At 44.1% G+C, this 16,291-nt stretch overlaps 1 protein-coding gene across 1 annotated transcript in view; it reads left to right on the forward strand.

The window, feature by feature from the left end:
* Window positions 1-8,855: 8,855 nt before the first annotated feature.
* The window catches only part of LOC125455315 (cytochrome c oxidase assembly protein COX16 homolog, mitochondrial), a 37,883-nt gene continuing 30,447 nt past the window's right edge, over window positions 8,856-16,291 (forward strand). The window contains exon 1 of the mRNA XM_048537093.2: window positions 8,856-9,100. Within this exon, the coding sequence (XP_048393050.1) occupies window positions 9,050-9,100 (51 nt within the window). The 5' untranslated portion in view covers window positions 8,856-9,049. The remainder of the gene's footprint in view (window positions 9,101-16,291) is intronic.

Here is a 16,291-nt window from a genome sequence, read left to right on the forward strand (position 1 = left end):
TTTGTCCTTCTAGATAGTAGTGGTTATGAATGTGTAAGATTTTGTAAGGAGCCTCAGTGGATTTCTGTAATGCATTTCATAGATAATACACAATGTTACTGTTGTGCCTTTGTGATGGCAGGAGTGAATGTTTGTGGAGGTGGAGCTAATTAAGTGGGTTGCTTTGTCCTGGATGGTGTCAAGCTTCTTGAGTATTGTTGGTGCAATAGGGCTACTCTAGTCCTGTTTCTGGCCAATGGTAACCCCCAGGGTCATGGGGCAGGAGGGGGGAAGGGAGCCGGTCTCAATGGCGGAAATACCATTGAATGTCAAGGGACGATGGTTAGTTTCTGTTTGGTTTGAGATGGTGCTTGATTAGCACTTGTGTTGTATAAATGCTCTATTCACTTGTCGGCCCAAGATTAGGTACTGTTCAGGTCTTGCTGCATTTGGACATGGAATGCTTCAGTATCTGGGAAGCCATGAATGTTGATGAACATTGTGCAGTCATCAGTGGACATCCCTACTTTTGATTTGTGACCGAGGGAAGGTCATTGAAGCAGCTGAAGATGGCTGGGCCTAGGCAACTGCCCGGAGGAACTCCTGCTGAGATGTCCTGAAGCTGCGATGACTGCACTCCAACTATCACAACTAGTTCTCTTTACACTCTAAATAGCACACTAAATAAATTCCTCCTGGATCCTTGATTCCAGTTTTGCTAGGGCTTTTTGATGCCACACTTGGTTGAATACAGCCTTGATATCAAGGGCTGTCACTCTCACCTCACCACTGGAATTGAGCTCTTTTGTCCTTGTTTGAACCGAGGCTGTAATGACATCAGGAGCTGAGTGGCCCTGGCGGAACCCAAACCGGGGGTCACTGAGCAGGTTATTGCTGAGCAGCTGCTGCTTGATAGCACTGTGGCTGACACCTTCCTTCACTTTACTGCTGATGGTAATTGGCCACGTTGGATTTGTCCTGCTTTTTTGTACACAGCTCATAACTGGACAACTTTCCACACTGTCAGGTAGATGCAAGTATCATAACTGTACAGAGACAGCATGGCGAGGGGAGCAGCAACATTTCCAAGCGCAACATTTCAGTACTATTGCTGCAATGTTGCCAAGGCTCGTAGCCCTTTGCAGTATGCAGTACATCCAACAGCTTCTTGATGTCACTTGGAGTGAATCAAATTGATGGAAGACTCTTATCTGTAACGCAAGGGGCCACTGGAGGAGGCCAAGATGGATTATCCACTCAGCACTTCTGGCTGAAGATTGCTGTGAATGCTTCAGCCTTATCTTTTGCACTGATGTTCCATCATTGAGGATGGGGATATTTGTGGGTTGTTCAATCACCCACCACCATTCATTCCTTTCATCCAAACCTTCGTTCCTATTTGGCGCTGGCCCAGCATTAAAAACCTTATGAATCCTAGCTGCTGGTTTTAAGTCATTTGAAAAGAAATCCTTTGCTTCTGAAATCAAATAGCAGGTGATCATTCAGTGAATCCTTGTGGCAGCTTCTTTGCTAACGTTCCTGAAAACTGGGATAAAAAGCTCCCGAGGTGTTCGTCGAGACAACAGCACATAATACATTTTGAGGCCTTTGAGACAGCTTGTGAGGTATTAGAAGTGGCTTTTGTGGTGCAGCGATAGTGTCCCTGCCTGTGGGCCTGGAGACCTGGGTTCAAGCCCTACCTTCTCCAAAGCTAAGAGAATATCAATAAGGTATTTATATAAAGCTTTGGAGTGGCTCATGCTGTTGTTTCCATTTTACCACACTGCCATCTACAGTTTAGATACTGTGCTACAGGTTATTCAAGCTTCTGGATACAAACTTCACCCACTCCTGGAGCAAATGTGGGGATGGCACAAGATGTCGGGTGACCTTTGGCAGAGGCCAAATATATTAGATGTAAACCACAAACCCTGATCTACAAATTTCTATGCAGATTCTTTTGTTGCAAAAGATATACCTTATTCATAAAAATCTTTGCGTACATACACAGACGATAAAGCGGTTATGTACAGTCCTTGTGTATCAAGAAAAGCATGCCCCTTTATTCAGCGATATCCAGCTCTGAGCTACTAATTGACAACCTCCATCATAGTGCAATACTGTCAGGAGTTACTAAATGGAGAAAAGCTGAAGGAAGCTGCGACACAAAGGGATTTGTGCAGACTTCGGCCTGAAACACAGTGGGGGGAGCGCGGCTAAGGCGCAGCAGGTAATTAGGAAGGTACAAGGTCAGGTTCATCATCATGGGAGTGGCCATCACCCAGGGTGTGGCAGGGTGAAGCTGATGGTGTGCTCATATTTAATCCTCCTTTTCGCGTCCCACTATCCCTTCAATTTACAATCTGCACACACCGTATGGGCATACTTTGCATGTCTCACCTCACCACCACCCTGGCACCTTTCGTCGTTGAGCCACCAAAACATTACAACTCAATCAGGGGCTGGGGAGGATGAGGAAGCCAAACACTGTCGCTCACCCTCACATTTACAGGCACCCGGGGGCAGACACTGACACTGCATGTTGTTTAGACCATACCCAAACAGGTGGCTCTGCACATGGTGAGACAGTGAGCACAAATGATCTTTAGCCAGGGCAGGTGGCAAAGTTAGCGTGAGTGCCATCTGAACGAGAGTGGTGAGGGCTCGCCAGAGCTGCACTGTGGAGGACTCAAATGGAGGCACGTACTGGGAACGGCTGATGAGTATGCACATTGAAGGAAGACCCAGGTGTATTCACAGGCCAGTTGGGTAGTATGCTGTCATTGTAAAGGAGCATGGAGGAGTCCAGCACCAGCTTGGCACTGTCTGTTGCAAAGGGCCCGGGTAACACCCCTTCAAATGTGGAAGTGAGGGTATTACCAAAAAAATCAATATAGAGGAGCAAAAGAGGCTGCAAAAGAACCGAGAGAGAGAGAGAGAGAGAGGGGGGGTGGAGAGAGGGAGGGAGAGACACCCTGTTTTTTGCACTGTTACAAATCCAAGGTGCCAACTGGGCAGAGTGGAGGGCACAAAGAAGCAGGTGGGGTATTTGGTGTCATAAATCCATGAGAAGGAAGTCATTTGAAGCATGTAAAGTTTTCACCCTCCACTCTGGGATATTGTCCATTTTCAATGGCATTTACAAGGACGTTGGGGGGATATTATCGAAACTTACAGGATACTGAGATGCCTGGATAGAGTGGACATGGAGAAGGTATTTCCACCAGGAGGGCAGACTAGGACCCTAGGGCGCAGCCTTAGAATGAAGGGATGACCCTTTCAGCCAGAGGTTGGTGAATCTGTGGAGGCCAAATCATTGAGCGTCTTCACAATAGAGATACATAGGTTCTTGATTAGTAAGGGGGTCAAAGGTTATTGGCAAGAGGTAGGAGAATGGAGTTGAGATATTTAACAGCCATGAGCAAATGGCAGGGTAGACTCAATGGGCCGAATGGCCAAATTTTGCTCCTTCATCTTATTTTAGTACTGGGTAGAAATTTAGGAAGGATTTTGAGGCTTGAGGATGGTATAGAGCAGGGACTTCATGATGGGGAGAGGTTGGAGTGGCTGGGAATGTTCAGAAAATTTTAATGGTGGTGGCCATGGATTGACATAATTTACAGGAGGAGCTAAAGGAGAAGTGAGAAGGTCGCACCATGCAGAGGGAGTGTTTATATCTGGATGGTGGTACCTGAAAGGGAGCCCCCTTCTGGAGTTCTGTGTTCAATTCTGGTCACTCCGATACAGGAAGGATATTTGTGTAGCTGGAGAGGGTTCAGAAGAGATCTACCAGGATGTTGCCAGGAATGGTGGCCAACCCCAAGAGAACAAATGCAGATACAGCCATGATGTAACATCCGAGGGTCAATGTCTCAATGGCCAATCTCTGCACCATTGGTAGCGATCTGACGTCCCTCCGTTGCACCGCAAGCTCAGCCTGCTGCCATGAAAGATCTGGATATAAGCGTAAAAGGGGCGTTCAGCAGTCTCTCAATCTGTCCACGAAACTGAGATTGTTGATGTTCTGCCTCATTGCGACAACAGAAGCTCAATGGAGCCCACCCCTGTTGTTCCCTGGCCCCAAACTCTGCTGACCATGTCCAAATGGTACAGCCTGACTCCCAGCTTTGTGTGCCTAAGCTTCTCAGGCTCATCCTATAGGACCATCTGCAGTCTCCCCCACCAAATACATTAGTATACTTACACACAAGACTGCAAGAATTAGAACCGTTTTTGTGCTATATGAGAGAAAAGAGTGTTGATTGGTTGGAAAGTGGAACTTTGATTGGTGGAAGTGCTGACATGGAGAATGCATGAGCTAGTGATGGCTGACAACTAACCACCAACTCTTCATTTAAATTTTGAACCAGCATGTTAGTTCTAATTGGTCAAGACATTAATTTGAGAAATGAGCCAGAGAATGGCTGCTACCTCAATGTGTTGAGTTGTAACAGGCACAGTCTGCGTTCATGTTCATTTCATCTGTAGCCTCATCCAGAGTAGTGCAGGCCTTCAACAAACTGTATTTTTTTCAGCAGTACTCAAGTTCTGTACCATCATAAGGCAGGCCTTCTTCCCTAAAAGGACATCAATGTTCAAAGCAGGCTTTTACAAGAGCCTAATAGTTTTATCTTCCTCATTACAGATACCAGTTTCTGTTTATTGCATGTTTTTGTAACTGATTGTTTTTACAATTCTCGGCTACCCACTGATGGGAACTTTTTAAAAATTCATTCACAGGATAAGGGCATCACCTATCCCCCTAATTGCCCAGAGTGCAGTTAAGAGTCAACCATATTGCTGTGCTGGAGTCACATATAGGCCAAGCCAGGTAAGGAAGGCAGTTTACTTCCATAAAAGACATTAGTGAACCAGATGGGTTTTGGCAACAATCAACAATGGACTCACGGTTATCATTAGATTCTTAATTCCAGATTTTTATTGCATTCACATTCCCCCATCTGCTTCGGCGGGATTCAAACCTGGATCTCTAGCCCCTAGCACATTAACTGGGCCTCTGGGCTAATAGTTCGGCGATAACAAGAGTCCACGTCTTTCCGTGGGAGTTGAGCTCATATCTCTAAATGATTAGTCAAAGCCTTTCTCCAGACACAGAAAACTATTTTCCATACTGCGGAGGCCTTAATTGTACACAGGCATTGATTAATTCTGCAATTTTATTTTCAAAAAATAGTGTGAAATAAGAAAAAGGCGAGCAAGATGTCATTGTGGCTTCCTTCTTGCCTGGACTACCATCTTTATGCACCCATTATAATGTCAAAAGTATTTAATAGTAGAAGAAAATGGAGAAGCAACAACAAAAACAGCACAGACACTACACTTCAATAGGAGTTCTTACCCTGGTATTTTATAGAGCCTACAGGCATTAGGGAAGAGGAAAAGCAAATATCTCACTATTGATTTGTCACCAATGAACATTTTGTTAGAAATTTTGTTATTTAAAGAGAGAATCAATCTTTTTCTCTATAGATCAGTAGATAGATGACAGACAGTGACACACAAACCTCTTCTCACTTTGAGTACGGAAACATGAGGAAGTATAAAATGGTCTGGTATGTCTGACGGTGACTGCAAAGATCCTGAAAAAAAAAACTTCCAGATTTCAAAAGGTCAGCATAAAGTTTGAGACAATTTCTGGATTGTGTTCAAGTCATACTGACAACAGTGAGGTGAAACAATTGACCAGTCCATTGGCAGATGTCACCAAAATGTTACAGAATGTGACTTCTCTGAAGCTAATGTAACTGAGATCCAAATGGAAGTGAACATTGGGTATATGGGCAATCACATTCCTCAGAAAAGCCCCACTTGATAAACCCAAAGAACATGCCATTGATGGGTAAAGCAATAGTTTGAAGAGGGGCCTAGGCCTGAAACGTCAGCTGTCCTGCTGCGCTGATGCTGCTTGGCCTGCTGTGTTCATCCAGCTCTCAGTTATAGATCACTGACATCTTCAGGTGCTTGACTGTGCAACAACTATTGCAGCCTATAACAGGTCAGTGAAATGTTCAAATCCTGTATGAGGTGTGGCTTATCTCATCTATAAAGTCCAGCATTTCACAGCATATCAGAGCTATGTTCTCTTTGGGATTGTTGGGCTAAAATGCGTAGGAACTCCAAGTGTTTAGAGAGACCCAAAGGGCAATGCAGCTGCTTATGAAGAACGGTCAGCCAAAGAACATTATCAATGGCATTTCTGAAGTTCTGAAGAAGGGTCACTGGAATTGAAACATTAACTCTGTCTCCTCTGTACAGATACAGCCTGGGTTTCTCCAACAATTTCTGTTGTTGTTGTGAAGTTCTGCACGTGGCAAGCAAGCAAGTCAACAAAATCCGAGAGATAACAGCAATGTTTTAATTGACAGACCCCAGCCAGCAGTATATTTTGGGAACTTGACACACTATTTGGGTGCTGACTGATAAACTGAAGTCTTTACCTACATCTAATGATATGTCCAAAAGGAATGAACAACTTGCATGATTTGACAAAATTGTTTCTGGTACCAGTGCAGATATCATTGCTTTACACATTTTACACAAGATTTATTTGAGAAACTATCACAATGTGGTGTATTCCACACCAGTTAAGCTAACAGCTAACAGGGGGCCAACATCTCAACACTGGCAATTTTCATTTCAAATAAAACTGGAAATCCTTTACATCTCTGAACCAGATGGACCAGATTGTTTGTCTGCCAATATGCACCAACCTATTTTAGCATTCAGGAGTTGACAAACACCAGTTTCAACACCAAAGACTCTCGACCAAGACAATGATCGTGCATGTTTTGGTCATGGCTGGGCACAGCAAGTATGGCAAACTACGCCCGTTGACCAGCCAGAACAGCTCAATATCACCATCCCCATCAGAAAGTGGACTGAATGCATCCAACAATGCTCTAAGCTGTTATGTTCCTTCTGATTTTTCAGAAGTGAAATTGGACTGTCCAAGAATGTAATCCTCAACGACAAACAATTCTAACAAGCTCCATGTTAAAACATGCTAGACTCTCTGCCTAACAGGAAGAAAACCATTCAATTGTATTTGAATCTATTCATTGGCCTAGCATTAATAAGGACATTGATCAACGGGTCAAGTCATGTGAAATATATCAAGATAACTTGTCCTTCCACACAAGATACTCTGTGAGCCTTGGTGCGAGATAATGACTGATATTTTTCATGTCCAAAGACACATTCGAGAGATTGACTATTTCACCAAATTGCATTTTGTGTGACAAATCAAAACAAATACTGGTGCACTAGTTTTTATTTAGTGTTTTTTTCTTTCTGGTCTGAACATATGGCAATTGAGCAATGTATCATTTTATTATGCATTATAATATAGTTCTTAATGCTTTTGAATTAATATTACAAAAGTAAAGCACCTCGGATCCAGGGCTCTGAGCAGAACTTAAGTTGTAACCAGATTTTCACTCCCTGAGAGATCAGCAACTTTGATTAACAATACAAACAGCCAGCACACTTGGAATGACTTAGTGGCATCTGTTAGAAACCAACCAAGTGGACACAAAAATGATCATTTTAAATAATGCGCTGGATTGTGGCCGTTCAGGTCAAAAATCACATCACTTGCAGCAAATAAACATTATTGGTTGGCATCATGATCTGTCCATAATCTGCATCTGCTGGTGGATAAGTCCCTCTTACTAACTACTCACTTATCAAAATGGCCTGTATTAACAGAAGTGTGTACAGATATGATGCAGCTAGACCGATGGCATCCATTGCAGCAAAATACAGGCACCATACAAAACTCTGCAACCTTGGTGCTCCAAATGTAGAAATTTATACCAATTTGTTTATGAATTGTGGTTGTTGCTGGCTGGGCTAGCCTTTATTGCCCATCCATTTTTTGCTCTTGAGTAAGTGGTCGCGCCTTCTTGAACCAATGTCATTTAATTGGCTCAGCGATAGTAGGAACTGCAGATGCTCGGGAATCTGAGATAACAAGGTGTAGAGCTGGATGAACGCAGCAGACCACGCAGCATCAGAGGAGCAGTAAGTCTGACGTTTTGGGCCTAGATCCTTAATTGATGTAGATTGTCCCACAATGGAAAGCACCTGCCAATTTGATAAGCGAGTCGATCGTGCGGGCACATGATTTATGCACCAGCAGAATGCAGATGGCGTGCAGAGCCTGACGTTAATCAATAATGTTTATTTTCTGCAAGCGATGTGATTTTTGACCTGAAAGACAATTTTTAAAAATTTTTAATTTCTGAACAAATAGTGCAATGGTGGGTGCCTTGGTGGGACGGCGAGGAGGGCCGTAACTTGGAAGTGGTGGTGTTCTCTTTTAATTAAATAAAGGAACCGATCATGTGTACTCTTCCTATTTTATCTGCTGGTCTTCTCATGGGCAATGGCTCTCTGGGCCTTGACTTCACCACCACTGAAACTTGGAAATAAATGTACTGGGACTCCACAGAAAGTGTCAGACCACCATGCATTACTCCCAATTTGTTTTTCTTCTGGGAAAATGCTAAAAAAAAGACTTGACCACAGCTGCATCTAGAACAGTAAGAACTGTTTCACTTCCTGGTTAACTTTTTACAAATAAAAGGCCAGGAAAACAAACTGTTGGGCAAAACATCCGTAAGGGGTTTGCCCAGAAACCCCAGTAATTTAATAATTTTTTTTAACAAAAAGTGCAAATTAGGCCTCATGTTATCACTGGTCAAATTCAGTGGTCACGCTGTAAAACTGAGGGCTCTGAGCAGTGAGAGTACATGGGGCTTTAGGGGCAGACGGAAGTTCTCAGCTTCAGTGACTGGACTGAAACGCTCGCAGCTGCAGCCCGGCCCCAATATTCGGGGCCCCTGCACAAGCCGGAGCCGGATGCGCGGTGCACACTGGAAACCGGAAGTATAGGCGCAACGACCAAAACTGTCCCTTCTTCCCCCTCCCCCCAAACGCCCAACTTCTGTCCTAACACTCCCGGAGTTGTTGTGGCTTGAGTTTTTGCGCGTCCGTCTCGGTCGGAGTGTGAGGGGAACGTGAGCGTGGAGACTCCCGGTTCGGTGCCATGGGTCCCCTGGGCAGGAGCAGGACTCTGAGGTTCGGATTCCCCATGTTGGTGAGTGGCGGGGTGTTGGGGGGGTGGTGGTGGTCTGTGGGTGGGTGTTTGTGTTTGGGCCGGGGGTGGGGGGGTGGTCTGTGGGTGGGTATGTGTTTGGGCCGGGGGTGGGGGGGTGGTCTGTGGGTGGGTATGTGTTTGGGCCGGGGGTGGGGGGGTGGTCTGTGGGTGGGTATGTGTTTGGGCCGGGGGTGGGGGGGTGGTCTGTGGGTGGGTGTGTGTTTGGGCCGGGGGTGGGAGGGTGGTCTGTGGGTGGGTGTGTGTGTGGTCTGTGGGTGGGTGCGTTTAGGGGCCTCTGCGGATTCCTGATAGCTCCTGTAATCAAAGGCTGGGGGAGGGAGAGTCGGGTCAGCCAGGATTGTGTTGAGTTTGGGGCTGTGGGCAAACAGATCAGAGGGGCCGAATGGCCTCCTGACGTCCCCATTTCTCTCAGCGTCGTGGAGAAGGGTAGGGCGACCAGCAGAACCGGAGCAAGAACTGACTTTGTGTATGTTTGCCCCTTTCTGGGCAAACCTTACGGATGTTTTGCCCAACAGTTTGTTTTCCTGGCCTTTTTATTTGTAAAAAGTTACCCAGGAAGTGAAACAGTTCTTACTGTTCTAGATGCAGCAGTGGTCAAGTCTTTTTTTTTAGCATTTTCCCAGAAGAAAAACAAACTTGGGAGTAATGCATGCTGGTCTGACACTTTCTGTGGAGTTCCGGTACATTTATTTCCAAGTTTCAGTGATGAGAATGAAGTGTCACGTGGTGAAGAGGCGGGAAGGGAAGTGAGGGGAGCGGGAAGGGGAAATCGCCAGTGGGATAGGCATTAGGATGATAGGATTGCCACAGTATGGGAGCAGGCCGTTCATTCCATTGAGTCTGTAACAGCCCTCTGAAGAGCATCCCACCCAGACCCGCGCCATCCTTGTAACCCTACGTTTACCATGGCTAATCCGCCCAGTTTGCACATCTTTGGACAGTGGGAGGAAACTGGGGCACCCAGAGGAAACCCACGCAGACACAGGGAAAACGTGCAAACTCCACGCAGACAGTTGCACGAGGGTGGAATTGACCCTTGGCTCCTGGTACTTTAAGTCTGCAGTCTAGCCACTGTGTTGCCCTGCAGCAACATTTAGCTGGAACAAAGTGAAGCATGATAAAACATAGTCGGTGCGTGCTGACAGAAGAGAAGGAAATGTGATGAGGAACTTTCATGTAAATTCAATTTGTTTTAACCTTTTTTCTTTGAATGTTACATGAAGCTTTTACTATCGATTCCTGCTTTAGCCTATTTCCAGTCCACATGAGACCATGGCTCATGCTTCTCCTTCAACTTTTATTTGCCCACCTCCTACTTTTCTCATGACAACGCTTTACCTCCCTTAATAACATGCAGCACTGCAGAGGCTTGGTCAGACCCCATCAAGAGAATTGTGATCTGTTCTAGCCTAAACCCAATACAAAACAGTAAGGAAATTTGATAGGGTAAAAGCAAAACAGCTTATCTATCTGGGCTATAGCTAGATCTATTGATGAGTAGAGTCAGGAAGCAGCTTTCCACACAATAGTAGAAGTTGAATATTTCCTCAAAAGGCTGTGGGCAGCAAGACAAATGAAAATTGATGAAATGAGGTTGCTAAATGTTTGGTGAAGGAATCCATATGCATGAGGCAAAGGTGAGCAAATGGAGCTGAGATGTAGATGAACATGATTTGAATGATCAAGCAAATGTTAACTGTCCTAAATCTTATTTTGTTTTCTTCAGAGTGCTGTGATCTCTGTCACTGCCCTTTACATTATGTGACTTTGATCTTGCAGATCTAGCTCAACCTGTGAGAAGCAATTGTCCCGTTCCCCCAATTCCTTGTCCTGCTGTCACCCCTTCCTCTGAACATCGTTCAGTTACTACTCCAACTCTAACCCCTCCGTCCTAGTCTCTAACCCTTCTCCTGACCCATGTCCTTGTCCTTAATCCACTGTGGTGCTGATTTTTTTTATGTGAAACATCGGTTACTTTTGAGTGCAAATTTTGATCTTGTTTGTCATTTTCATTTGGAATTTCTCAGACATGATTGAGAATTTATAACTGAAATATTCACTAATTATTTCATGCCAATAGTGACACTACTGTACAAAACACTGCAGATGCCTATATATCAGAGACAAAAAGAGACAATGCTGGAAATGTTCAGCAGGTCTGTGGTGGTGCCAGCAGAAGAAAATGTTTCAGCTGGATGGTATTTCACAAGCTTGTTTTACATCCCAACAGTGAGATCCTGACAGAGATCACAGCACTCTGAAGAAAACAAAATAAGATTTAGGACAGTTAACATTTGTACAGTGCCTTGGATGCTTCAGAATGTTTTACTGGATTATTATCTAACAAAGCTTACTTTGAGCCACTCATGATGTCATGAGATCAGATAATGAAAAGCTCAATCAGAGGCTGGCTCTCAGTGCTTATTTAAGGAGAAAAGGCAGTTGTGGTGAAGGTACAGAGGTGCAAGACATCACAATTCGAGGAGCACCGATAAGTTGCTGGGTTGGGACACTGGGCAGCATTGGAGAGTTAGGAAGGAATGGTGCCCTGGAGGGATTTAAACTCAACAATGAGAAATTTTAAATTGTTGTAATGCAGTAGGGACCTAACTTTGGTCAGTGAGCCCAATGGTACTGGGTGAATGTAATTGCGGAAGATATTCAGTATTTAATTCATTTTGTTCTGATGCAAGTCCACGCAAAGATTTTAAAAAAGTGATGTTTTAATACGCACTCATTTTTAACAATAAGTACTGACAAAACAAACATAAATCTTCAAAAGTATAACTGCTTCCGATTGGGCATAAGATATTAGACCTGTTTGTGATGAAAACGTTTGTGAATTTACACTTCCTATTGAGCATGAATTTACTGAAGCTCACATTCACTAATGTCCATCAGGTCCCATGCCTGTAAACTTGACACTTAGCAAAGAGAGCTGCAGAGAAACCAGTTTCTTGTTGTCACAAGCGCATGTGGACAGACACCACTATGTAACAGTTGATTACAATCATTATCTGAAGAACGGCAGTTGTAATAATTCAAACCAACTTCAAATAAATAGTCTCAATCCACAAACTGGCCAAAGTCGAGGCTAGTCTGAATAGAATTCTGCCTGAACATCTATTGCCCAGGCAGTGAGCGGGATACAGACTTGGCTTCATCTGCAAAGATGAGTTGTGACTATGTCTGGAGGAAATTCAAAATTCCACTCCTTTTGAAGAGCAAGAGACCATCTTCTGTCCAAGCCTGCGTAGTTCTCACCCTAAACAACTAAAATTAGATGCTGTGATTTATTTCTGCTGATAAACCAAACATGTGCATTGTCTCTTGAATCCATCCTTTTGTTTGTTTATTTCTGTGCACAGGAGGGTGTGTTTCTTGTGTTTATATTTCGAAGTGTAGATGCAAATAAATGTTATCATTCATTCTAAACTTAAAACTTATCTGAAGTCCTGTTTTATGCAATTGCTGAAAATCCCATCTCGAACTTTAGAATGCTCACTGTAAAAGATAAGTTACTGCAGACCATTGAGAAGTTAGGAGAAAGGAGGAAAGTTATCTCCTTTTCTCTTGCAAGATAATAAAATGTGAGGCTGGATGAACACAGGCCAAGCAGCATCTCAGGAGCACAAAAGCTGACGTTTCGGGCCTAGACCCTTCATCAGAGAGGGGGATGGGGTGAGGGTTCTGGAATAAATAGGGAGAGAGAGGGAGGCGGACTGAAGATGGAGAGAAAAGAAGATAGGTGGGGAGGTAGGGAGGGGATAGGTCAGTCCAGGGAAGACGGACAGGTCAAGGAGGTGGGATGAGGTTAGTAGGTAGATGGGGGGTGCGGCTTGGGGTGGGAGGAAGGGATGGGTGAGAGGAAGAACAGGTTAGGGAGGCAGAGACAGGTTGGACTGGTTTTGGGATGCAGTGGGTGGAGGGGAAGAGCTGGGCTGGTTGTGTGGTGCAGTGGGGGGAGGGGACGAACTGGGCTGGTTTAGGGATGCGGTGGGGGAAGGGGAGATTTTGAAACTGGTGAAATCCACATTGATACCATTGGGCTGCAGGGTTCCCAGGCGGAATATGAGTTGCTGTTCCTGCAACCTTCGGGTGGCATCATTGTGGCACTGCAGGAGGCCTGTGATGGACATGTCATCTAAAGAATGGGAGGGGGAGTGAAAATGGTTTGCGACTGGGAGGTGCAGATGTTTGTTGCGGACTGAGCGGAGGTGTTCTGCAAAGTGGTCCCCAAGCCTCCGCTTGGTTTCCCCAATGGAGAGGAAGCCACACCGGGTACAGTGGATGCAGTATACCACATTGGCAGATGTGCAGGTGAACCTCTGCTTATTTCCCTCCCTACCTCCCCACCTATACTCTCTCCACCTATCTTCTTTTCTCTCCATCTTCGGTCCGCCTCTCCCCCTCTCCCTATTTATTCCAGAACCCTCACCCCATCCCCCTCTCTGATGAAGGGTCTAGGCCCGAAACGTCAGCGCTTGTGCATCCGGACCCTCCTTTTCTCTTGCTCTGTTTATAAGACACTATGATGTAAAGCTTCAGGCAATGTCTGCTCCGCACTCTGTCTTTTGTCTTCAGAAGGGTACCCATCAATTGCATTTCAGAGCCTTCAGACGTGACTTAGTATTAACCTTGAATGGCAGGAGGACTGAAGCTGCGCTGAAAATGTCAAGCGTTGGAGATCACAGCAAGGTCAGGCAGCAAATGTGGAGAGAGAGCAAGCTAATGGTTTGAGTCTAGATGACTCTTCCACTTCCCTTCCTTATGCCAAGCTCCATCTGCTGAATAGCAGACTTTGAACTCCCATTGTGAAAGTGGCCTTTACTAAACTGAGCTACCGCCCACCTTCAGTGGGTCTTCAGTACAGATAGAATCTGCACATATCCAAGGATGTCCCTTCCCCTTTAGTCCACCATAAATGACAGAGTTTGCATTTGTGAACAAACAAATTGCTTCAGCCATTTAATAGAGGGAGACCACAAAATGCAGTGATTTTTTTAAAAAAAAAAATCATTGAGGGAAAAGAATCAAAAATTTTTAGCTTCTGTACAAGATGCGTTTGAATAAAGCGTACAATGTATTGTGAGAAAGGTGAAAGGCTGCTTTTTTCGAGGCCATTAGAATGTGCAACTGCACACAAGCAAGTTTTGAAGTTTTTTTGTACGCAGTCACATTATTTGGAAGCTTCTACTAAAGCAGGACTAAAATATAATGCCTGATAGGGCCAGGCATGCAATTAATATTGACCACATCAGAATTATTGATGGAGAACCTTTTTGAATGGGTGGACAAAAGGGTATTCAAAAACAAAATCCTGTGCAGTGCAAAAAGGCTGCTATATCAAAACGTGAGCATCTCTGTAACAGATCCACTAATTGAATAGTGTGTATCGGTAGCTTTGTTTTTTTTTTGAATATGTTAGGTCCATGTGCTCCAACAAATACATTTTCATCAGGGCATGCTGATTATAAATACTCTTTGGAAAGCATTTCATATGTGATTAATTCCGTTGTGCACAGGACTCTTGAGTAGCCTGCAGTCTACTTAGTGGTTATTGTCATGCCTCGGAAGTCAGTGGGAGTTCAGCAAAAAGCCTGGCTCCTGGCCACAGGGCTCGATGACTGTTTGATCTTGGGCCTGAGAGAAAGAAATGGTCATAGCTCATCTTAGATGAAGGAACTAGCGTGATTTCAGTGCTGCCTGAATATCCTTTTCTTCAACCCCTCCTTCCTGTTGTCACAGCTATTTGAATTATAATAGAGCTGCCACAATCATAATTATAGCCATTTTGTACACCATGACCATGTAGAGTCTCACAACACAGGAGCATGATTTTGTGCACATGGAAGAAAGGACTCTGTTGTTTACCATTTTTAGCAAATTTGTAACATCAAATATATGTAAATGTACTTAGGTTTTCTTCAATTCATAAATCTACCCACCTGTGCGCCGATTGAGGCATGGCACACCAATTAATTTTTGCATTTTGTGAAGGTGAGCTTTCGAAAGCTCATGTTTCATAATCATGAATGGACCATACATTCAGTGTTAAATTGACAGTGGCTTACCTTGAACCTTATATAAAGTAGCTTGGCTTGGGTCTATTTTGTACATCTGAGCAATTTAAGGGTGTGAACAAGATAGGTTTGGGCAACTGAAGTTAACGTGGCTTTCAGATGCACTTGCACTCCGCCCCTCGTGAGCAATTGAGAGGCTCCTCTTGTGTTTAAAACCAGCAAAACTAAATTGGAATAAAAATTTACAGCACAGAATTGACTGCAGATTATTGTTCAATAAACCTCTAGTAATGGCATCAGTCGTTAAAGTTCTCGTGTGAATGTGATTGCTTATCAAGGTCGTTGAAAATTAGAAGCTGTGTGCTGATAGCTGCAGTTGGCAGAAGAAAATGACTGCAAATACAATTATTGTGCATGAACTGGCAGCACTGGCCCAGAGTTTGCTGTACTGTGTCCTATTCAGATTTTTTTGTTCCCCCTCAACCTACAACTTAATCATTTTGCACTGTAAATTGTCTTGATGCACAACCTGATAATGCTAGAGAGAGTCAATGCAGCATCAGGAACCTTGATCAGCAAGTTGTCCAATGTAGACTGCAATATGATGAATTAGGGCCACAATAGGATAGACTGATCAGTTTTTAGGAGAGGGGAAAAGCAAGAACCTTTTATTTTTCAAACAAAAACAATCTCCAGGGACAATTTACAAACTGCAGGAATGAGATTTGACAGTTTCAATTTATAGAAAATTTATGACACATCAGTCTGTCTTGTCTAGACCACTCACGTATTTCACCTTCCTGCCTTAGGTCAATAGTTCTGCAGATTGCTGGCTCTTTAAAGTAGACAATCAAGTACTTTTTAAATGTGGTAAGAGTTTCTACCTCTGTCACCCTTTCAAATAATGAGTTCCAACTCCCAACCATCTTCTGGTAGAAAAGCTGTTTCGTCCTCTCTCTCTAATCCCACTGAACAAATTAAATCTGTCTCCCCTGCTTTTTAATTCAATTTGCTAAGATCTCTTGCATATGCTGTATGGAGGCCCCCCATAATTTTGTACACCTTTGAATGTTAGTCGCCTCTGTTCTAAAGAAAGGAAACCCAACGTATCTAATTGTTACTCAGCTAAAATTTTCTAATCTTGCTA

Source organism: Stegostoma tigrinum, chromosome 10 (assembly GCF_030684315.1).
Source record: "Stegostoma tigrinum isolate sSteTig4 chromosome 10, sSteTig4.hap1, whole genome shotgun sequence".
Classification (NCBI taxonomy): Eukaryota; Metazoa; Chordata; class Chondrichthyes; order Orectolobiformes; family Stegostomatidae; genus Stegostoma; species Stegostoma tigrinum.